The sequence below is a fragment of the Acipenser ruthenus genome, chromosome 22 (genome assembly GCF_902713425.1).
Source record: "Acipenser ruthenus chromosome 22, fAciRut3.2 maternal haplotype, whole genome shotgun sequence".
In the NCBI taxonomy this organism is placed as follows: Eukaryota; Metazoa; Chordata; class Actinopteri; order Acipenseriformes; family Acipenseridae; genus Acipenser; species Acipenser ruthenus.
In genome coordinates, this window is record NC_081210.1 from 14,912,476 (window position 1) to 14,936,848 (window position 24,373).

Below are 24,373 nucleotides of genomic sequence, written 5' to 3' on the forward strand. Positions count from 1 at the left end.
CAGGTAGATACAGGGGTATTATTTTTGCAGGTAGATACAGGGGTGTTATTTTTGCAGGTAAATACAGGGGTGTTATTTGTGCAGGTAGATACAGGGGTGTTATTTGTGCAGGTAGATACAGGGGTGTTATTTTTGCAGGTAGATACAGGGGTGTTATTTTTGCAGGTAAATACAGGGGTGTTATTTGTGCAGGTAGATACAGGGGTGTTATTTGTGCAGGTAGATACAGGGGTGTTATTTTTGCAGGTAGATACAGGGGTGTTATTTTTGCAGGTAGATACAGGGGTATTATTTTTGCAGGTAGATACAGGGGTGTTATTTTTGCAGGTAGATACAGGAGTGTTATTTGTGCAGGTAGATACAGGGGTGTTATTTTTGCAGGTAGACACAGGGGTGTTATTTTTGCAGGTAGATACAGGGGTATTATTTTTGCAGGTAGATACAGGGGTGTTATTTGTGCAGGTAGATACAGGGGTGTTATTTGTGCAGGTAGATACAGGGGTGTTATTTTTGCAGGTAGATACAGGGGTGTTATTTTTGCAGGTAGATACAGGGGTGTTATTTTTGCAGGTAGATACAGGATTGTTATTTGTGCAGGTAGATACAGGGGTGTTATTTTTGCAGGTAGACACAGGGGTGTTATTTTTGCAGGTAGATACAGGGGTATTATTTTTGCAGGTAGATACAGGGGTGTTATTTTTGCAGGTAGATACAGGGGTATTATTGGTGTCAGAGGTAATAGTCTTCTGAGCCAGTGCTTTTTCTGTGAATGCTGCAAACGTCTCAGTGGGTGTGTAAAGCTGGTAAAGTGAACCCATGTTCCTCTGGACATGCAGCACTTCTAACCTCCTATTGCTGCAAGCAGCAGCAGCAGCAGCAACATGTGCCTATTCGACAGGGAGGAAGAAGCTGAACAAATGCATTGCACAAGAGATCAAACTAAACTAGGATCATATGTAGTAAACTGACACCCAGGAACATTTAACATGGTCACGGGCCACTGCAGCTTTAAGGGGGGAATGCTGCAGGACTGAAACGCTGGATGTGAAAGTAAAGGATTACATCACACACAGAGCCTCTGTGTATTATCACTTATCATCATATCATTCAGTTCTATTGAGAGTAACTGGATTCATTTCAGTTTACATTTTCAGTGAATGGGCATTATTAACAAGTCATTGATGACTATGCTCAGCTTTGTACTAATATCTGACATTAATTACTTGGCTTCAGCTGCAGCAGTGAAAACTAGGTGTTTTCTCTGAAAAATCAGCAGGGACTGTGCTGCAGCACCCCCTACTAGCCAGGCCCTGGTGAGCTCAAGCATAAAAGAAAAGTTGATGTTGCTTCCTGGTACATAATCACTTCCTGTGCTTCAGGTGACTCTTCCCTGAGAATGTAAACTGAAATGACCTACAGCCCAGGATGTGATCAGAAAGAAGCATTTTATGTATTTATATTATTTTTAGTGTTGAACTTCAAAAGGAACGACAAAGCAAGCGGAAGATTTGAATCCCAGTGAAAGGTGATGAGAATTGTGCATTGACTCTGTGACTCTGATACCATGGAAGTGTTTGGAAGACTGTTTTTAAAAGGCTCTTTCTAGAACACAAATCAGTAGATATATTTATTGAAATGTATATTTATTTATTTATTGAAATGTTTTTTGACACACCATTGGCACTGACCACAGTCTATAGGAGATTCCCATCCCAGCTAGAGCACAGTCCTGACTGGAAATACCCTGTCATTCAGCCCCGGCTCCTCTCAAGCAGAGACTGACATTGAACCCAACACTAATACACTAATGTCCTCTGGGATCAGACCAGCAAACTTATTTCACCAGCCACTCCAGAGGTGAAGAGCATGAGGTGAATTAGCTGACTGAGCCACTCCCTGTAAAGCAGTGGAATTATAATGGTTTCTAGTCCTGTGTTTGCTGACAAATAGATCAACCGTCTTCTCAGATTGTAAAGCTGATCAGTTACACCAACTGCAAAAGAAAGATACAGTACGTGTTAGACTCTGCAGTGACAATGAAAAAACAGACATCTTAATGATATTACCCCTTGAAAAGGCTACCTGTTTACCCCGCTTGTGTTTCTGCATTGCTGTGAGATTTCAATGTGACAGGTCTGTAGAGATTCCATGTCTCCTCGTTAGCTCTCACCTTGTGGTTACTGCATTCAGATGACACATGGATATATACTGACTGACTGACTGACTGACTGTCAGTACACACACACACACACACACACACACACACACACACACACACACACACACATATATATATATATATATATATATACAGTATATACAATCGCTTTCTATTGAAAGATATAAATTAAAGTAGAGATGCAGCTTTATAATAAAACAACACCTACATTAGTATTTTGTGTGCCCACCCTTTGCTTCCTTTACAGCTTGCAGTCTTTTCTTTTGTATTTTTTAAACCAGTTCCTGGCATCTTTCTGGAGATATTTTTGCCCATTCTTCAACACATACAGCTTTGAGTTCTGCAATCGACTTTGGTTTCCTTTTTGCAACAGCAGCCTTCAAGTCAGTCCACAACATCTCAATTGGATTCAGGTCTGGGGACTGAGATGGCTAATACATAACTGTAATCTTTTTTTCAGACATTCTGTTGTAGACTTCACAGAATGCTTAGGATCATTATCCTGCTGGAATACAAACTTCCGTCCAATAAGCCTTCTAGCACTGGGTAACAAATGAGAGTGCAACATTTCTTGATATTTTGCAGCATTCATTGATCCTTCTACAATACAAAGGTCACCAGTGGCTGAGGAAGAAAAACAAGCCCATACTCCACTATGTTTAACACTCTCTCTTCCTCCAAACATATTGTTGCTTTCTTAGTGAAAAAAGTTATATTTTATATTCGTCTGACCATAAAATTTGGTTGAAGAAATCATCAGGCTTCAAGTTTTTTTTGTGTATTGTTTTTAACAATGGTTTGTGTCATGGTTTTCACCCATAGACATTCATCTTGTCAAGGTATTGTTGAATTGTTCGCTCATGAATTTCTTGACCATCTTCTCTCAATTCTTGTGTCATATCTTTTGCAGTAATCCGAGGATTTTGCCGGGCTGATCGAGCGATTCTTCCTCCAGATTTTGCAGAACTCTTTTTTGGTCGTTCACACCTGGAGTTCCTGTTCTCCTTTGTTTGTCAATAAAAGCCACACAGTGCTTTACATTCTCTCTGTGTCACACCCACACAGTGTTGTTTTATTATAAAGCTGAATCTCTACTTTAATTGATATCTTTCAATTGAACAATTAGAAATTATAGAAATCACTTTCTTTGTGGTTTTCCTCATTTTTTAAACTGCCCAAATACTTTTATCTGCAACTGTGTGTGTGTGTGTGTGTGTGTGTGTGTACACACACACACACACACACACACACACACACACACACACACACACAACAAAAGTAAAGGTGGATATATAGTGTATTTCAGAAGATTTACTGGAATTACTTTAAATTGTAAATAAACATATAGATAAATAAACAGGAAGTAGTGTTTTCTTCATTTCAGACGCTACAGTATTTGTGGACTTTGTAGAACAGTTTGTTCACCTGTGTGCTGTGCACATCATGGCAGTTTCCTCCGTGTTCATCATTTGCTACAGTTGTATGACGTGTGGAGCAAATCCTTGGCGAGTCTGTAATTGAACATGTTTAAAAACAATTCAAACCCATGTAGTAGAAATGATCAGTGCAGCAGTACGTTTATATAGGGAGTCGAGTTGTACACCATCGCTGATGCATAGTTCACATTAATTAAATAGGAGTGGAACAAATTCAGTAGGAAATTGTGTGGTAGTTCATATGTAATTACATAGTTACTAATGGAACCAATGAGGTGATACAGTGAGAAAAACTCCCTGATTTTCCTCTGGTTTGAAGATCAATAGTTGAGGTGGTTGATGCAAGTATAATACTGTCATTAATCCCACCTGCCGGGCACACTTCCATTCCCTATATAGGTCTCCAGCATGCAGGCTAGAAAGAGTCATATGATATTACAAACAAATACTGACATTTGAAAACAAGACATCTGCTACTACACTAGGTAAAAGAAGCTTCTCGGTTTGCTCGCCTTGTCTGCCAGGAAATCTCTACACTACACCTCTTGGGTCCTTTAACCTCAGCAGCGTTATCCGGGTCATGCATCGTACTGGCTGCAAAGTGTGTCAGTCACTAGAGGAGGCAGCTGGTTGGTTAAAGAGTCCCCGGGGTGGGACAATTTCACTCTCCAGGGAATCTGAAAACAAAGGCTTGCAAACTTCTTTAACATAGTGAAGTACCAGATAGCATGTTTAAAGTAAGAAAGTGTCTTTGCTAAAACGTAGATTCTATCAAGACTACCCATTTGAGAGCTGTAAAGTGAATGTATGTGTGTTGCTTGTCGAGTGAATCCTGAAAGCTGTAGGCTGTGCTAGTGTGGTGACATATCTGCACAGGCTGGAACACTTGTTAGCTAATGAGATTGCTACCTCTATACTTGCCATGTTATAAACTGTATTGAATTCATGAAATCAGACTTTAAAAAAACCATACTTTGAATAACTCAGGAGGCCCCCCTTTGTGAAGAGGGCCGGCGGTTTTGAATGCGCTGTGCTGTACATACTGTGTCTCCGTTGGAAAGTGTCTGGGGAAATAACCCTACAGCTTTCATATTTGCATAGTATTCGCAAGAGTTTGAATATGGAATTATGTACCAGCAATTTTCTAGTACAATAAAGCTAAACCTACTCCTTAAACTTGTGGTTAAAAGTGTTCTTACCTGTCTCTGTGTTCAAGCTTTTCACGGAGACCAGTGTTATGCTTTCTTTTTCTAAATTAGCAGAATTGCTGGAGAAAAGGATAAGAAGGTATGGCTTCAATTGATCTGATGTCAGAAATGTTGTTCTCTGGCATCAAACGAAATAAATAAATAATATTCAAAATAGAACACAACTGTATACATAAGACTGGAATTATTATTATTAACATTAGAAATGCGAGATTATAGAGTTATGGGACAGCGGACATCTGTGTATGCGGGAATATTGGAGCGAGTACAGGTGAATGTCATTCCATGATTCTTTCCATTCATAAGCAACCTTTATTTAGTCCATTGTGATTTACATTGAAAAGAGGGAAAGGTTGAGGAAGAGAAGACCATTAAGTGGCTGAGGTAGGATTGGGATGGCACCGTTCTGAATGGACTTTGCAGTTGAATGGAATTCCGAGATGTGCCTCATGGAGAATTTATTAAAGGACGTGACATCAACTGTACCAATATTGAAAATGAAGCATGGTACAAAACTACAGTATATGGTGCAGTTGATTATTAGATTACAATATGCATTGCATTATGTAGATTACTATTATTATTACCAGTAGTAGTAGTAGTAGTAGTCGTAGTAGTAGTAGTAGTAGTAGTGTTATTTAGCATTCTTACATGCATTATAATGTTCTTGAATCGTTATTATCATTCTTGCTCTTACCTTTCAGACACACCTGAATCTCCAGACTTTTTACCTTTCAAAAAGAAACACTAATAAGTTGGGTTCTGTGACAGGGAGTGCCCTGCAGCTATACTAATGTAAATAGCTGGAAACAGTGAGGCCTCTTCCAGATCTCTAAAGAGGCTCCATGCGCTGGGCCAGGGTTGCTGTTCACAACTCTGGAACACAATCTCAGTGGCTTCTTTTGAATGGATCATAATCAGAGGTATGAGTTAGCTGCCAGTCTGCTATTGAATGGATCATAATCAGGGGTATGAGATAGCTCACTGTCTGCTATTGAATGGATCATAATCAGGGGTATGAATTAGCTCCCTGTCTGCTATTGAATGGATCATAATCAGGGGTATGAATTAGCTCCCTGTCTGCTATTGAATGGATCATAATCAGGGGTATGAATTAGCTCCCTGTCTGCTATTGAATCGATCATAATCAGGGGTATGAGATAGCTCACTGTCTGCTATTGAATGGATCATAATCAGGGGTATGAATTAGCTCCCTGTCTGCTATTGAATGGATCATAATCAGGGGTATGAATTAGCTCCCTGTCTGCTATTGAATGGATCATAATCAGGGGTATGAATTAGCTCCCTGTCTGCTATTGAATGGATCATAATCAGGGGTATGAATTAGCTCCCTGTCTGCTATTGAATGGATCATAATCAGGGGTATGAATTAGCTCACTGTCTGCTATTGAATGGATCATAATCAGGGGTATGAATTAGCTCCCTGTCTGCTATTGAATGGATCATAATCAGGGGTATGAATTAGCTCACTGTCTGCTATTGAATGGATCATAATCAGGGGTATGAATTAGCTCCCTGTCTGCTATTGAATGGATCATAATCAGGGGTATGAGTTAGCTGCTAGTCTGCTATTGAATGGATCATAATCAGGGGTATGGGGTTAGCTGCCTGTATGTACATCACACTTACATGTTTCCATTTATTTATAGAACCCCTTGTCCTGCTGAAATGTAGGACACTGTTTCACACAAGTTATTAAGTGTGTCAGAATCTGGGGGGTACAAAGACACCCTGTCTGTTTGTATTTCTCCCTTAAACTTTTACAAACAGTATCGGTTATTCCAGCTCGTGGGACCAAATCCTAGGGTGGTGTTTCCACCATTGGTGGGATAATGAGACAGTAACCACTGCATACAGTAGAAGTACTTTTCCAGATTACTGATAGCTTTACTTTTTATGTAGCTGTGGCATACTTGTTAAGCCTGAAAATAATCAATGAAATAATGAAGGACTTCTTGCAAGTCTTGCAATAGAATGGACTAGGAGAGCCACAGTTGCCTCTCCTGAACTATACCTTAGCGTATTACATTACATTTGGGTTCAGCAGTTTAGTGGTATTGTTTTAAACACTGGAAATGGTATTGGCTTCTTGTAAAGGGTGAAAAAGCCAAGCCTTCTTTTTTATGTAGTGTTTCTACCCTGTGTTTCTAAAAGTTCTGAATGTTTAATCATGCTTCGGCCGCAGTAATCTCCAACAACATCTCAGGTGAACTGAAGGTCAGTGGGGTCCTCTGAACCCACGACCAAGTCAATCACCTCTTTACACCCAGGAACCCGAGAACAGATGTCAGCAAGCTACCGGCCTCTGGAGAACAAAGGCCAGCCCTGCAGGTCACTGGGAGCTTTGCCAATAGGGTGCAATCCCAAACTCTAGGTGCACCAGAGTCAATGCAGCACTCCCTATGGAATCCCCAGTGAATCCCCAGGAACCTGCGCTCACCTGACTGTATGACTCACCCTGCACAGCATGTGGTTATGCCTTTACCAGGGGAGACTTTCAGGGACACAAGACCAAGCATTGTTTAATGAAGAACATAAAAACAGTCATTCTCAAGATGCAGCCTTTAATAGGTAACTTTATAGCCACACATATTCTGATACCCTGTCTGTACCAAGTTTACAATCAGAACTTCTGTAGATCTATCAGTTACAATCAGAACTTCTGTAGATCTATTAGTTTTAAAGGACTTACAAGTGATTGTAAGTCGCCCTGGATAAGGGCGTCTGCTAAGAAATAAATAATAATAATAGCGAACAGCACTGCATCAAGGTCAGACCCACGAAATGAACCTATGGTAGTTATTTAAGCTGAATATATCTGAAATAAAAGATACCTTCGGCTTCCTTGGATCGGTGGCACTTCCCTCTCAGATTAACGACAGTGACCAGAATCACCATGACGACAATCAGGATCAGAATCAGGCTCATTACCCCTAAAAATGAAGCATTAGAATGAATTGGCTGAGTGATTACTGCACCCGAACCTCCCCCCAATCAACTCTCTCAGGAATAAAACCACTTCATTAAAATGATCAAACAGACTTTTACAAAATATAACCTCTACCCATGGCTTTGTTGAATAGTTTCACACATCTGTTCCCTTTACCTCCTTCATTCCAATACAGTCAAACCCTTTTAAAAGCACTTCAAAGGTACTAAGCATAAAAAGTCATCATTAGTGACGTTGACTTTTTCAGGAGTATACCAATAACCTGGAAATAAGAGCTTAACATCACAATGTTGATTCTACAAATACACCTGTTTTTGTGGAACTCAAATATAGCACTTGGAATTGCATTGGTTTCTATGGGTCTCATTATTACATTGCAATCATTAAAAAAACCCATAAGAAAATGTATGAACGAGAGGAGGCCATTCGGCCTGTCTAAGCTTGTCCAGTTCCTAGTAGCTGATTGATCTCAAAACATTGTCAGGTTGGGTCTTAAAGAATCCAAGTTATTCTGCTTTAACAACATGACTAGGTAACCCATTCCATCCCCTAACCCTAACCCTCACCACTCTCTGTGTGAAGAAGTGTCTCCTTCAGCAACATGACTAGGTAACCCATTACATGATATTGCACAGGTTTGACTGTCTACAGCAATAAGCCTTTTAATTAACAGTTTTAGTACTTGCTCCCTTTAAAAATTAAAACAAATATTAGCATGTGATTTGATAATTACCAAAAGCTAACATGGTGAGATTGTTTTGTGTTTGTTCAGTAGGAAAAGCAGATGCCAGTAATGAAGATGTTTTGTTTTCAGTCTGAGTTGATAAACTTGTCAGCCCAGAAAAGTCTGTAAAACAGAAAGAAAAACAACAGCAGGTTATTCAGACATTGATGTCTTGTTTCATTGCCTTCGGCTGCCCACAGGTTTCAGGGCTTTTTTCCCAAACCTGGCCAACCTCAGAAATTCTTGCAGTACGTCAAAGGTCACTGGGGGATTGTGGGATTGTATTCTGCTTTGTTTTAAAGAAACCGGCTGTAACAAATAAATGTAACCATCGGCTCATTACAACTAGCTAGGACTCTGGTTAAGAAGGAGAGCACAAGTAAACAAACAGCCAGGTTTTGTCGTTGTGTAAATCATGAATAAAAAAAGGCAATTTGACTACAGACTTTTGCCTTGTATGCCAATTCTGAAGCAGGATGAACGTTGTTTAATATAACAATGTTTGCTTGGGCGAGTTGCGGAAACACCCTGTTTTGTTGCTGTGAGCAGCTGTAGCCGGGAGCACCAGGCAGTGGAAACAGGGCATTAGTTTCTGCTGCATTGGCTTGGTTTACATGCAGTTTAGGAACTCCAAAGTTTAATTGGATAGGACTGTGGAGATGTAACATTATCAAAGTGAGGAGATACATCACACTGAGATTAAGAGGATAGGACTGTAGAGATGTAACATTATCAAAGTAAGGAGATTATAGACATTACACTGAGATTAACAGGATAGGACTGTACAGATGTAACATTATCAAAGTGAGGAGATTATAGACATCACATTGAGATTAACAGGATAACTGTACAGATGTAACATTATCAAAGTGAGGAGATTATAGACATACAGAGGTGAGAGAATTGAAATCCATTAATGAGACCTTTAACTTATAGAATTTCCTACAAGCCAATAATTGCAAAGAAAAAACAAATATCAGAATATTTCTCTATGTGACACTGAGGTTCTAACCAGTCCATTATTTTATGCTTCTTACCAGTTCTTGCGTTGCCTCTTGCGGACGTCGTCAGGGGCAACGTAGATGTAGTCACTAGTTCAGAGGTTGAACTTCCTGTAGACACAGAGCTTACAGATGGTTCAGTACTACTGGAGATTACAGCCCCTAAGAAAAACATATATATAGACATATATAAGCACACAATGGGTGTTTCATAAATTTACAAATACAAACATTTACAAACAGCTGTAATTTCTAGGTAGATAGATGGCCAAGATATCAACAGGTTTTAGAATAACATTCATTTATACAATTGTTTTTATAGCATTACGTTGACTTATCAACACATATTGTTCAATGGAATCAGTACTGTGGCCGTAGCTGCCCTCAGCTGTTTTTTTGTTAAGTTTCAGGAGTGGCGCTCTTACGCTCTTACACTCTTAAGAACCAGAGACAGTGCTGCACAGTACAAGCCCATGTGGTGACCGTATTGAATTCACTTTCACATTCTGTGTAATTTAGATAGAGCACTACCTGGAGAGGATGGAAAACTGCTGGTCGTAGTGTTCAGTTTGCTCTGCAGTGGCTCAGTCGTAGTGTTCAGTTTGCTCTGCAGTGGCTCAGTCGTAGTGTTCAGTTTGCTCTGCAGTGGCTCAGTCGTAGTGTTTGGTTTGCTCGCTTCATTTCCTGGACAGAGAAGCCAATTAACTTTGATTTGAAGGTAGAATAAACAGGGTGTACAGAAATAAGTCATTTTGTCACCCACGTATCATGCATGTTATTTGATTATCAATTCTCTCACTCACGTATCATGCATGGTATTTGGTTGTCAATTCTCTCAGTCACTTATCATGCATGGTATTTGGTTGTCAATTCTCTCAATCACTGGAGCTATGGCTAAGTGGTATTAGTAAACATCAGGATCCCATTGCTCAAAGAAGGAGCCGCCATCCCGGAGGTGCAGGACCGAGCGATTCGGTCTCCGAGCTGGATAGCTCGGCTCCTCCAGGGGGAAACCTGTAAACGAACGAACGAATGATTGAATGAATGAATGTGAACTGAGTGAGGGAGAGAAGCATCCAAAAGGTGAAGGTGTTAGAAAGGAAAGGTTTTGGCCGGGGGTCCCCTCTGTCTTGTGTAGAGAACCTTCCTTCTTGGAGGACGGGGTGGCTGGGCCGACCCAAGGTTGGGAAGTGAAGCTTCACTTGCCCTCAAAAGAAGGACCCCCGGCTTCCCGGCGCTGCGCCACCAAAGCAAGATAGGGGAGAAAAAAATACTAGCAATACTAGCAATACTCTGTTGAGCTGTGGAAATGGCTGAGAGAGGAGTGAATGTAGGTTTCTACTGCAGAGGATGTCCATTGCCCCATTCTTTTAATCATATGTTGATTAATGTTAAGTTTGGCTGTGGAGGTAGCTGTGCCTATATGAAAAGAATGGGGAGTGTAGAACTGCGGGGGCAGACTTTCTTTAGATATGAGATAGGACAGGTGGGACGAAAACCAGCTTCTTGTAACTACACAATGATTGCTGTTAATTAATAAAGGATCCGAATGATTATCTGGGCGAAGACTAGACAGGTAGCGAGATATTGCTGAATAAGGGCATAAAGGAGAATTTAGCTTGCAGAGCTGAATGAACTGGCCTTGATAGAACTGATCCATTTTGGAAGTATGGAGGAACAGGATATAATGAGAGTTTGGAAATAAGGAGACATCGCTGCAATGAATACCTACTGAAGGGAAACTGGCTTGGGAAGGAACTGCAAACTCGGAGCAACGGAGGAAACCAAAGAAGGCAATCAGACAGATGGATTCCATAAGTAGATCATTGAAGGTGTTGAAACAATCTTGGCGAAGAATTGATATAATTAGACCTAGAATATCTGTAGATATGGGTAGGCAGAAGGGTGAGCAGGAGGGGGGCAGCTTTGGGTTTCCCCCAGAGAAAGAGACTGATGGCTGGGATAGGAAGGAGGGGCGGGGTAGACACTAACCTTAATCTGAAATGATACTGAATGCCAGATAAATAGGATTTAATAGCTCCTGGGGATAAGTGAAAGCAGTCTTTTCCGTGAATTAGGAAGGCAAGCATATAGTCCAAGTTGAATGGAGTTGGAGGAATCCAGTTTTGATTGCAGAGAAATGAAAAGGCAGACCAAACAGAAGAGTAGGAGGAACGAGTAGAAGGAGCGAGGGCGTTGATCACGTATCCCTGGGCAGCAGTGAGCAGCTTTAGAATAGCTGGGTTCATCTCATTACCACTTTGCTGAATGGAGGGACTGCCAGAGGGAAATGATGAGCCGATGGAACCAGACGTCTGAACCTGGGAATCTGAAGACGAGAAAGGGCATCGGCAGCATTATTACAGATTCCTGGAAGATGGCGGGCTTGAATGATGAAGTTGTTACACATGGAGATCCAGACGAGGCGGGGTAATAGTTGCATGATTAGTGGAGAAGAAGAACATCCTTTATTAATAATGTGAACAGTGGCTTGATTATCGCAGTAAAATAAAACTGACTTATTTTTCCAGCGGGGTCCCCATAAATGAGCCGCCCGCCACCACTATGGGGTAGATTTCTAGTAGGGTGGTAGATTTCAGTTGAGGAGGGAGAGTTTTTATTTCCAGAGGCTGAGAAGGATGCAGAGAGAGGTCGTGCTGGGCTGAGATAAAGTCGTCATAGAAAAGAGATAATCCGTTCCAGTGTTGTAACAGAGAGGAACACATCTGGGTATCTTTCCTTTGCCCATGCTGAAATGTTAATGAAAGAGTTGAGATTTTTGACTTTGGCAGAGAAAGCAAGAAGACGAGAAATGAATGTCCTGGCCTGCGGAATGGTACGAATAGCGAAGTTGAAGTGGCCGAGCAGTGAAAGAAGATCACGTTTCTCGATAGTGTAGCAAATCTGGAATTCTTGAATGAGAGAACGGATGCGAGCGAGCTTGCTGGGAGGAAGTTGGGCTTCGAATCAGATGGTATCAAGTGTGATTCTGAGAAATTCCAGGATGTGCACTGGTCCAATGGTTTTCTCTTCTGAAAGTGGAACGCCAACTGATTTAAAGAGGGTTTTGAGATGTGTGATTGCTTGAGCTGGGGAATCCGAGGGAGGCGAAACCAGAAAAAAATCGTCAAGGAGATGGAGAACGAAAGGGATGTGGTGAAAATTTAACAGAATCCAGCATAAAGCTTCAGAAAGAGAGTCAAAAATCTTGGGGCTGCTGCGACAGCCAAAAGCCAGCTGGGTGGAAAAATAGAATTTGTTGTTCCAACATATCCCAAAGAGGTGACGGAGGGAGGGGAGGATGGGCATGACTTTAAATGCATCTGAAATATCTGCTTTGGCTAACCAGGATCCTCAGCCTGCAGTTTTGATTGAGCTGATGGCATCGGAGATGGTGATATAGTGGAGGGAGAATGGATCTAAAGGGATTCGAGAGTTAATGCTGCTGAAAAGGCTGTCATAAGGAGCTAATAGATCAATGATGAGCCGTTTTTTACCTGACATTTTCCTGGTAGCTATGCCTGTGGGGTTAATGCAAAACAGAGGAAATGGGGGGGTGGGGGCAGAGAAGGGGCCAACCATAAATCCCTTAGATACTTCTGATTGGATGAGAGTTTGAACTATCTGAGGTTCTTTGAGAGCTGATTGTAGATTTTTGCAGTGCAGTGATGAAGAAGGGATGTGTTCAATTCCTGCAGAACAATCATTAGAAAGGCCGTTGATGAGATAGTTGACAAAAATACGGTCTGGGTGATTTTGCAATAAATTGTTCAGTGTAGGGATAGATATAGGTGTGAACACTGTTAGACGGGGAGAGAGTCATTTGGAAGCTAATGGGCAGATGGACCGAGAGTGGGTGTCGCCACAGAAACTGCACATATGAATTTATCTACAATGATCCAGAGAGCAGTATTTCTCATTGAAGTTATTGCAGAGCTGTCTGCCACCAGAAAATGTAATTACATGTCCGTATTTATCCTGTGAGAAGATTCTGGTGGAGCTGAAGAATGAATAGGGTTAACTGATGAAAGCGAGGTGGAGTTGGCATGGAAAATGGCTTGTCTGAGGCGGAGGATGAAGCGTGGGAAGAAGCTGCTTTCGGGCAGAGGGAGGTTGAGTGTGCCGTGGTATTGGTAAAACATTGTCCCTCCATACCTGACAGACAGCTCTACTATATTGAACATGTAGGAGTCTGGTTCTTGCTGATGGTTGGGATATGATTCACAACAATACATCTCTATACACAGAAAAAGCCAGCACAAATTTTCCCAGTGTAAGATTTTTAAGAAGCCTTTCAGTGTTACAAAAATATCCCTGCAGTCTGTGATCTAAAAATTCCAAAGTGGTGATAAGAATAGAAACTAAATGAACATCTTTACCTTCAATGATACTCCGTCTCAGCTGAGGAGACAGGGCGTGCCTGTGAACAGATGAAGCGGAGGTGGAGCCAGCACGAGAAGCAGAAGCCAAGCTGTAGATTGGCAGGTCGACTGCGGGGGCGGGAGTTGCTGGAACGGTGGAAGTGAGGGATGAGGTAGAGCTTGCAGCGGCTGCTGGAGTGATGACGGAAATGGCTGCTGAAGGGACGGACGAAATGGCTTCCATATGTGAAACTTGCCCGTCCAAATTTCCCAGCCCGGTGCTAAAACCCAAAATGGCATCGGCGACAGGTTGAATGAGTTGTTTAATGTTGTTGAGAATTTCCTGATGTAGATCGTAGAGCGGATCTTGGACAGCTTGTGGCTGAGGAGCTGGAGCGATTGAGGCTGCTGGCTGCTGAGGAGCTGAGCTGGTTGATGGGGCGGCTTGCTGCAAGGATGCAGGGGGGCGTGGATTCCTGGAACGCTGAGCTGCGGGCTGAGGAGGAAAGGTTCAACTGGAATGTTGCAGTATAAAATAAACATAGATTTGCGGTTGCTCTCCGCTGGAATTGAAATACAACTTTTAAAAAGAGCTTTCAGGAGTTTATCGACTGACCAGTCTTTAAAATACAACTGAGCTGGAGAGGATTCCCGAGGTTGACAGTGCTTGCTTCTCTGTGGCTGGGCTGAAGAAGATGGGTTAGCAGTGGCTGGAGCGGGAGATGGTACAGATGGAGGATCCGAGTAGCGAGGTATAGATCCGGGGGTGGAAAGCTGGGGAGAAACCATTGATCTTCCAGATGGAACGCGGACAGAAGCTACAGACGTACCAGCCTGTGGAATAAACTCTTCTTCCAAGCCTTCCGACTCCGATGAGAAGGAATAATGCAGTAAGTTTAACCCTTAGCAGTCCATTTATTCAACGCGTCTCAGGCGCGTCAGGTCCAATTTATTTTCACACGCGCAGTTTATTTTAGACACGCTGTTTAAAAGTATTTTTTTACAGTAAAACAGGTTTAAAAGGCACTGCATATCAACAGGACACTCAGTAATGCATCTCCAGCCCCGCCCCACCCCTTGCTCGCTCTATTTTTCACATATCTCTACATAGTAGTGCATACCGATAAATCATCTCCTGATCACTCGTTTTATCACCAAACTCCTCAATAATGCAATCCAAGTCTTTATTTTATTACTATAACATCTAAAAAAAGCTCTGCAAATGTCTGTGATATTCTTCAGCGCTGGATGCAGAAGCAGCTATCTTGTTTGTTTATGTCCGTGTTATCTATGTGGTGTCGGGGCTATCTGTATTCATGAGATATGCCCCCTTTTTTCGGCTTCTCTCGGCTCCTATCGGTCTCACTCGGCCATTGAATGGTTTGCTCGGCTTTTTCCGGAGAAAAAACGACAAGAGACCTGTTTTTTACGTCTTTTTGATGATATTGGAAAGGGTCCGACATTGGACTGGAAAGGGAAAATTGCAATGTCGGACCAGGTCCGACATAGGACTGCAAGGAGTTAACATCTTGAATTTGGCGTGAACTGAGAAAGGAGGCAGAGCCCTATGTCCTGTCCCCTGAACCCCACATAAAGGTTAACATGAAAATAAATTGACAGTGTTTGTAACTGTGAAGAATTATCAGGTTAAAAGGCTGCAAAGTTGAATATCTGAGCAGAACCTTTCTGTACTCTCAAGAGAAGATGTTTGCTCTACAAAGACAAGTGGACTAGGGAAACTAGACAGGACTGTATCTCAAGAGATGAAATTTGCTCTACAAAGACAAGTGGTCCAGTGAAACTAGACAGGACTATACTCTCAAGAGATGTTTGCTCTACAAAGACAAGTGGACCAGGGAAACTAGACAGGACTGTATCTCAAGAGGTGACGTTTGCTCTACATACATAAATGGACCAGTGAAACTAGACAGGACTGTATCTCAAGAGATGACATTTGCTCTACAAAGACAAGTGGACCAGGGAAACTAGACAGGACTGTATCTCAAGAGGTGACGTTTGCTCTACATACATAAATGGACCAGTGAAACTAGACAGGACTGTATCTCAAGAGATGACATTTGCTCTACAAAGACAAGTGGACCAGGGAAACTAGACAGGAACTGACCAAACTTTCTCTGCCTTTTGCATTCCATCACTTCTGATCCATCTTAGAGCAACTGTGTTCAAACTGCTAGCCTGCGACCTTGAATACAGTAACAATCTCACAGACTCCAGCTTGATTGCAGTTGGAAAAAGCGAAGACACAGAGAGGCACAAAACCTCAGCACTGTTCCAGGACCCGATCCTCAAACAACTTGTAATGAACTGGTTTGATGAGTAGAAACAGGTTCACATGACATTACCAGAGACTGGGAGCTCTAAGATGTTAAACTGATGGACTGCTGATTTAACCCTCTCATTATTGTCACTGAGTGATGCCATTCTGCAACTTTGTGAACTGAATCATTTCTTTATTAATCTAGCTATTCTGTAACTTTGTGAACTGAATCACTTCTTTATTCATCTAGCTATTCTGTAACTTTGTGAACTGAATCACTTCTTTATTCATCTAGCTATTCTGTAGCTTTGTGAACTGAATCACTTCTTTATTCATCTAGTTATTCTGTAACTTTGTGAACTGAATCACTTCTTTATTCATCTAGTTATTCTGTAACTTTATGAACTGAATCACTTCTTTATTCATCTAGCAATTCTGTAACTGTGAACTGAATCACTTCTTTATTCATCTAGTTATTCTGTAACTTTGTGAACTGAATCACTTCTTTATTCATCTAGCTATTCTGTAACTGTGAACTGAATCACTTCTTTATTCATCTAGTTATTCTGTAACTTTGTGAACTGAATCACTTCTTTATTCATCTAGCTATTCTGTAACTTTGTGAACTGAATCACTTCTTTATTCATCTAGCTATTCTGTAACTTTGTGAACTGAATCACTTCTTTATTCACCTAGCTATTCTGTAACTTTGGCGGTGTTTACATGCAAGTTTTAATCGCGCTACTATAGTGCATTCATGACGTGTCACGTGCAAATGACACACGATTGTGCTCGTTCCAAAAGTGCATGACTCAAGTGTCATTACATTTTGGTAAAGCACGGTAAAGTGCGCGCTAATTGGCCTCATTAGTCCCATAGCAACAAACTCCACAGTCGTGCAAAATACTTAACGATAGACTTTCATGAAATAACACGATACCTCCTCCACTTCCCCTATATAAAAGAACGCTCTTCTCTGGGATACGGTCTTTCTGTCCTCCTCTGTAGCGTAAGTAAGATTTTCCTTATCCCAGTCTTACTAATACAAATCAGTTAAATATCCATCCATCCATTATTATCAATCCGCTTCTCCTGATGAGGGTCGCGGCTAAATTATATATACATTGCATACAAAGATGTTGATTTATACCATTATTAATTAATTTCAGTGTATTATGAACGATGCATGAAAACTACTAGATTGTTATGACCAGCATTATTATCATAATAATAATACTACGAATAATGTAGCTTTTTCCTGCAGGATGTTTCAAGCTTCCACCCCTACTGACAGCACGCAAATACAGATTGACCAATTCTAAATTGTTTCACAGTCTCTGTTTTACATGTGAATCCTAAGAATAATTTCTGGAAAATAATAACATACCGCACATACGCACACTTAGCCTCAGCCATGTGTAAAAGAGCTTTATCTCCCCAACCACAGTAGCTAGAGCATCCAAACCAACTTTAATGTGAAGAAGACCAATTGTGAATTGTTTCACAAGCTCTCCTTTACATGTGAATAAAACAAATAAATTCTGAAAAACAATAACATACCGCATATACTCACACAGCCTACCTGACACGCGTAAAATGGCTTTATCTCCTCAACCACAGCAGCTACAGCACTCAAACCAACTTTAATTTAAAAGATGCCAAATGTGGATTGTTTCACAGTCTGTGTTTTACCTGTGAAGCCTAAAAATTTTAAGCCCAATTTTAAATAACTTTAGCATAACAGAGGCAGAAGTGTTAAAGGGACTATGAGCTCTTAAAATAAACAAATCCCCTGGGCCAGATGAGATCCTCCCAATAGTACTCAAAGAAATGAAAGAAGTTATTTACAAACCGCTAACCAAGATCATGCAACAGTCTCTTGACACAGGGGTTGTACCAACAGACTGGAAAATAGCAAATGTAATACCAATCCACAAAAAGGGAGACAAAACCGAACCAGGTAACTACAGACCAATAAGCCTGACTTCTATTATATGTAAACTTATGGAAACTATAATAAGATCCAAAATGGAAAATTACCTATATGGTAACAATATCCTGGGAGACAGCCAGCATGGTTTTAGGAAAGGGAGATCGTGTCTAACTAACCTACTTGACTTTTTTGAGGATGCAACATTGAAAATGGATAACTGCAAAGCATACGACATGGTTTATTTAGATTACCAGAAAGCTTTTGACAAAGTCCCGCATAAAAGATTAATTCTCAAACTGAACGCAGTAGGGATTCAAGGAAATGCATGCACATGGATTAGGGAGTGGTTAACAGGTAGAAAACAGAAAGTATTGAGAGAAACCTCAAAATGGAGTGAGGTAACCAGTGGTGTACCACAGGGATCAGTATTAGGTCCTCTGCTATTCCTAATCTACATTAATGATTTAGATTCTGGTATAGTAAGCAAACTCGTTAAATTTGGAGACGACACAAAAATAGGAGGAGTGGCAAACACTGTTGCAGCAGCAAAGGTCATTCAAAATGATCTAGACAGCATTCAGAATTGGGCAGACACATGGCAAATGAAATTTAATAGAGAAAAGTGTAAAGTATTGCATGTGGGCAATAAAAATGTGCATTATAAATATCATATGGGAGATAGTGAAATTGAAGAAGGGAACTATGAAAAAGACCTAGGAGTTTATGTTGACTCAGAAATGTCTTCATCTAGACAATGTGGGGAAGCTATAAAAAATGCTAACAAGATGCTCGGATATATTGTGAGAAGTGTTGAATTTAAATCAAGGGAAGTAATGTTAAAACTCTACAATGCATTAGTAAGACCTCACCTAGAATATTGTGTTCAGTTCTGGTCACCTCGTTACAAAAAGGATATTGCTGCTCTCGAAAGAGTGCAAAGAAGAGCAACCAGAATTATCCCGGGTTTAAAAGGCATGTCGTATGCAGACAGGCTAAAAGAATTGAATCTATTCAGTCTTGAACAAAGAAGACTACGCGGTGATCTGATTCAAGCATTCAAAATACTAAAAGGTACAGACAATGTCCACCCAGGGGACTTTTTTGACCTGAAAAAAGAAACAAGGACCAGGGGTCACAAATGGAGATTAGATAAAGGGGCATTCAGAACAGAAAATAGGAGGCACTTTTTTACACAGAGAATTGTGAGGGTCTGGATCCAACTCCCCAGTAATGTTGTTGAAGCTGACACCCTGGGATCCTTCAAGAAGCTGCTTGATGAGATTCTGGGATCAATAAGCTACTAACAACCAAACGAGCAAGATGGGCTGAATGGCCTCCTCTCATTTGTAAACTTTCTTATGTTCTTATGTTGTTAATAATTAATGAATACAATAAAATATCGCATATACACACCACCGTCCCAGCGTCAATTAAAAGTGCTTGATATCCCCAACCACAGCAGCTAGCATTTTCAAAACAACTTTAATTCAAAGAAGACCAGTTGTGAAAATCACAACTGTTCTTCTTTAAATTAAAGTTGGTTTGAACACTGTAGCTGCTGTAGCTGCTGTCGCTGCTGATCCAGGAGCGTCGTCTGAAGCGCCTGGAGTACAGAAGGATGTACCGTCTGATTGCACGCACCGCTGTCAGGCAGGATCGGCAATACAGCCACCTTTTGGAAAGGCTGGACCACGCTGATCAAAAGCACCAAGAGGTGGTTGCGTTGCACGCCGAATTTCTGCGCACAATACGATTCCTTTCCTGCAAACCCATTGCATGGGAGTGAATGAGTTCTTCCCATATAAGACTTAATCTAGCCAGTGTTTGTCTGCGTCTTCTCCATCCATCAATTTTTGTCGCAACTACATTGTAAGTAGGCCTATGATTTTATATACCCTTATAACTAATGAGCAAATACACACAAATTATGTATTTATTATATTAACAGCGTTTCCACATTTTCTGCATAATTAATTTTAATATTTTAACAAAGTACCTGTGTTTGAAACCAACACATCATGAGTTTTTAAAAAAAATGTATTTATTTATTTATTTTAAAAATAAATTTAGTCGTTGCCAATCAGTTTTTATTATTTTCTCCCCAATTTGAAATGCCCAATTATTTTTAGGCTGAGCTCACCGCTACCACCCCTGCGCTGACTCGGGAGGGGCGAAGACAAACACACGCTGTCCTCCGAAGCGTGTGCCGTCAGCCGCCCGCTTCTTTACACACTGCGGACTCACCGTGCAGCCGCCTCAGAGCTACAGCGTCGGAGGACAACGCAGCTCTGGGCAGCTTACAGGCAAGCCCGCAGGCGCCCGGCCAGACTACAGGGGTCGCTGGTGCGCGGTGAGCCGAGGACACCCTGGCTGACCTAACCCTCCCGCCTCCCGGACAACGCTCGGCCAATTGAGCGCCGCCCCCTCGGAGCTCCCGTCCCACGGTCGGCTGTGGAATAGCCTGGACTCGAACTGGCGACGTCCAGGCTATAGAGCGCATCCTGCACTCTGGCGAGTGCTTTTACTGGATGCGCCACTCGGGAGCCCCATGAGTTGTTTTTAATATATTTGTTCCACATTAACGCATATTTGTGATTATTGAACGCATAATCCTTTTGTTTAGCACATTAACAGTTACACAGTTGGCTAAGACTAATATATATGGGTGTGTGAAAGGACATCAGTAGCCTAAGAAGCATAAGAAAAGCAGTAATGGGAATTGGTGAGTGCTGTTGGTTTTTGTACACATGCTACTTCTACCATTTCTAGAACAACTAATTCTCAACAATAATAGCAATAACCATTATTATTTTCTTCTTCTTGGCAGCATGAACCGTTTTAACTGCAAGCCCTTTGCATTCTAGACAGATGGGGGGTAACCTTCTCTTCATCTCTGCCTAGCGCGTAAAGCCTCATGTAAACCTCTATGCATTATTTGAACAATGTCCTTTATCGCGCAGCATCTCTTTTCGCGTTTGGTGATATTTCAATAAACCCGCCCATTATTTTATTATTAATGAGGTCTTTTGCATTTGTACGACTAAATTCTCTCTCTAAAATAAACTCTCATGTAAACGTGGAAGCAGTATGCAGTGTGGAGTAGTGGTTAGGGCTCTGGACTCTTGACCGGAGGGTCATGGGTTCAATCCCCGGTGGGGACACTGCTGCTGTACCCTTGAGCAAGGTACTTTACCTAGATTGCTCCAGTAAAAACCCAACTGTATAAATGGGTAGTTGTATGTATAAATAATGTGATATCTTGTAAGTCGCCCTGGATAAGGGCGTCTGCTAAGAAATAAATTATTTAATTATTTATTAAGAAGAACTGTCATGACCAAAAAAGCGCGAGAGATCTGTTGTCACGCGTTTCAGTTTTTGCTTGTAAACTGCCCCTTTGTGAACCGAATCACTTCTTTATTCATCCAGCTATTCAGTATTCAATAAACTGTTTTTAATTTACCAGAGTTATTATATATTGTTATTGATACACCTTCATTATATATTTGAACTTTTAAATTATTGGATTTCCCAGGTAATTTGAGACTACCACACTCCTTTGGTCAAACTTAAAGGATGATGGTCTTAAATAATTGAACACCCTGAATCTTCATGACAGTATCTAAACAAGTTGTGCTATGTCAGTCAAGCCTTTAATATAGTGTTAATCATTGAATCAAGCCTGAAAAATCTTCAGATGATCCAACTAAGTGAAATCTTACCTATTGTGGTTGAGGAAGGCACTGACAGAGCTGCTGTTGGTAGAGTGGGGGGTACAGTCGAAGTGGAGGGACACGATGTAGCCTTGTCTGTTGTCTGTGTTGATGTTTCTGCCTTGGCTGTATATAAAAAAGTCATTAATATGGTTTGAAATGTAAGTACAGACAGACAGACTAAAACAGACACATTTATATATGTAAACAGATAGATAAGACAATAGGTACAAGAAGATACTTAGTTGAGACAGATTCAAACCCAGGTAAAAGGCATGCATTAATACACAACTGGAATAGTGTGATCCCAGGTGTTCTTGATGGGTGATGTTTGTACCTGCTGTAGATGTTGTTAATGGGGTTGGACTTGGAGTCACCACACTCTTTGTATCCATGGTAGCTATAGTGTTGAAAGTTATACTTGAAAACAAATGAAAAGTAACTGCTTATTTTACATTTATTAGGGTCCACAGTAAAGCCAATTTTGAAAATATCAGTTGACACCTGCTCTAAACTATACTGCTATACTGTACATACCAATATTCAGAGCCTCATATCTACTGTACAGCTATACTGTACATACCAATATTCAGAGCCTCATATCTACTGTACAGCTATACTGTACACACCAATTCAGAGCCTCATATCTACTGTACAGCTATAATGTGCACACCGATTCAGAGCCTCATATCTACTGTACAGCTATACTGTACACACCGATTCAGAGCCTCATATCTACTGTACAGCTATACTGTGCACACTGATTCAGAGCCTCATATCTACTGTACAGCTATACTGTACACACTGATTCAGAGCCTCATATCTACTGTACAGCTATACTGTGCACACCGATTCAGAGCCTCATATCTACTGTACAGCTATACAGTACACACTGATTCAGAGCCTCATATCTACTATACAGCTATACAGTACACACTGATTCAGAGCCTCATATCTACTGCACAGCTATACTGTGCACACTGATTCAGAGCCTCATATCTACAATACAGCACAGTGCAGGGATCCCTACAGTTCAACACAAACACAGCAAAGTTTACAATAACTACACAACACAGTTATGTGCAGGGCCGTTATTACATGTGTAGGGCCTCTGCCCCGTTGCACTGGCCTTTACACTTGCACATTACAATGCAAACCTTTTCACACAGGCCTGAGTTTACACTGTGACTGCGCTGTAACATCCAGGAAATGACTCTCAACAGGGTCAGACTGCAGAGGATTTCCTGAAGACGCTGATTTAAAGACAATGTCAATGACAACAAGCTCTACTACACGCCCAGCATGTTCTACTACAAACCTAGCATGCTTTACTACATGCCCAGCGTGTTCTACTACAAGCCTAGCATGTTCTACTACAAGCCCAGCATGTTCTACTACAAGCCTAGCATGTTCTACTACAAGCCTAGCATGTTCTACTACAAGCCTAGCGTGTTCTACTACACGCCCAGCATGTTCTACTACATGCCCAGCATGTTCTACTACAAGCCTAGTGTGTTCTACTATAAGCCTAGCATGTTCTACTACAAGCCTAGCGTGTTCTACTACAAGCCTAGCATGTTCTACTACAAGCCTAGCGTGTTCTACTACAAGCCTAGCATGTTCTACTACAAGCCTAGCGTGTTCTTCTACAAGCCTAGCATGTTCTAGTACGCTGCGGGTCATTTCAAAGTTATGTACAAGGGAAAAGAAGATAAAAAAGAAAGCGTCAGGTACTCTATGTATGTGTTGTTACCCCCCATGAAGGGATGCAAGGGAGGTGGTGGGAAGCCTGCAGGTACAATTATATCTATCATTGTGATGAGACCTTCTCAGGATGCACTTTAGCACTGGTTATTTATAGTAGGGTAAATAGAGACTCTCTGTCTGTGTGTCCATCTTCAGCATTTCAGTTTTAGCTCAGAATTCATACCAGCTCAGTAAGGTTTACGTTTGCTTCAGTAGTTTAATGAACTTTAATGGTTGTTTTTCACAATAAATGTGACATGTTACGGTTTATACCGCTTGAAAACAGGAGACAATTTACATCCGATACAGAGAATTCAGAATAAAACCTTTTTTCCATTATCTCATTTTCCATGATCACTTTGTTACATTGACCTCAGGGTGGTCTTAGAGTTGCAAGCCCACAGCATGCTGCTTTATAAGGAGGATGAAATAAAGAAATGAACCCTACCTCTGGAAACGTTAAAACAGATGATCCACAAGAGAACGCAGGCCCGCAGATCCATCCTTTCCATGTACATGTTCTCAGGGAGCAGGCTAAACCCAGTCTGTGCTGCTCTTACTGCGCTGGAAAAGGTGGGTGTGATTCTGAGCTCATTATGTTAGGGCTTCCTGCTAAAGAATGTGAGGAAACAGATTGAATTCACTTGGGAAAACATTCTGGAAAACGTATTCATCCACGTGTGATTCAGAAGGATGTGAGCTGTCGTTCTTCAAAGTTCGTCACTGCATTAGGACTCCCACATTTCCAGACAGTAAACTTTAACACTTAAAGTAAAACAAATAATACCAACTAGGAACAAACTAAATAAAAATAACATCCAAAAAT

The 24,373-nt window shown here is 41.2% G+C and overlaps 1 protein-coding gene across 1 annotated transcript; it reads right to left on the reverse strand.

Annotated features, from left to right (window-relative positions):
* Window positions 1-1,626: 1,626 nt before the first annotated feature.
* Window positions 1,627-24,129, reverse strand: LOC117431426 (endothelial cell-specific chemotaxis regulator-like). The gene is made up of 10 exons (XM_034052307.3): window positions 23,996-24,129; window positions 21,811-21,927; window positions 10,051-10,203; window positions 9,556-9,681; window positions 8,528-8,641; window positions 7,679-7,777; window positions 5,521-5,554; window positions 4,815-4,882; window positions 3,605-3,690; window positions 1,627-1,993 (listed from the first exon to the last, which is right to left on the reverse strand). Exons 1-10 carry the CDS (start codon window positions 24,063-24,065, stop codon window positions 1,985-1,987), a joined length of 876 nt encoding a protein of 291 aa, XP_033908198.2. The 5' UTR covers window positions 24,066-24,129; the 3' UTR covers window positions 1,627-1,984.
* Between the last annotated feature and the right edge of the window lie 244 nt (window positions 24,130-24,373).

Excerpts from the sequence above, each read along its gene's own strand:
- LOC117431426 (XM_034052307.3), bottom strand. The coding sequence starts at position 24,065 with ATGTACATGGAAAGGATGGATCTGCGGGCCTGCGTTCTCTTGTGGATC. Across the intron at positions 9,682-10,050 it reads CAGTTTTCCATCCTCTCCAG|GGGCTGTAATCTCCAGTAGT; the intron begins GTAGTGCTCTAT and ends TGTTTTTCTTAG. Across the intron at positions 8,642-9,555 it reads AAGAGGCAACGCAAGAACTG|ACTTTTCTGGGCTGACAAGT; the intron begins GTAAGAAGCATA and ends TCTGTTTTACAG.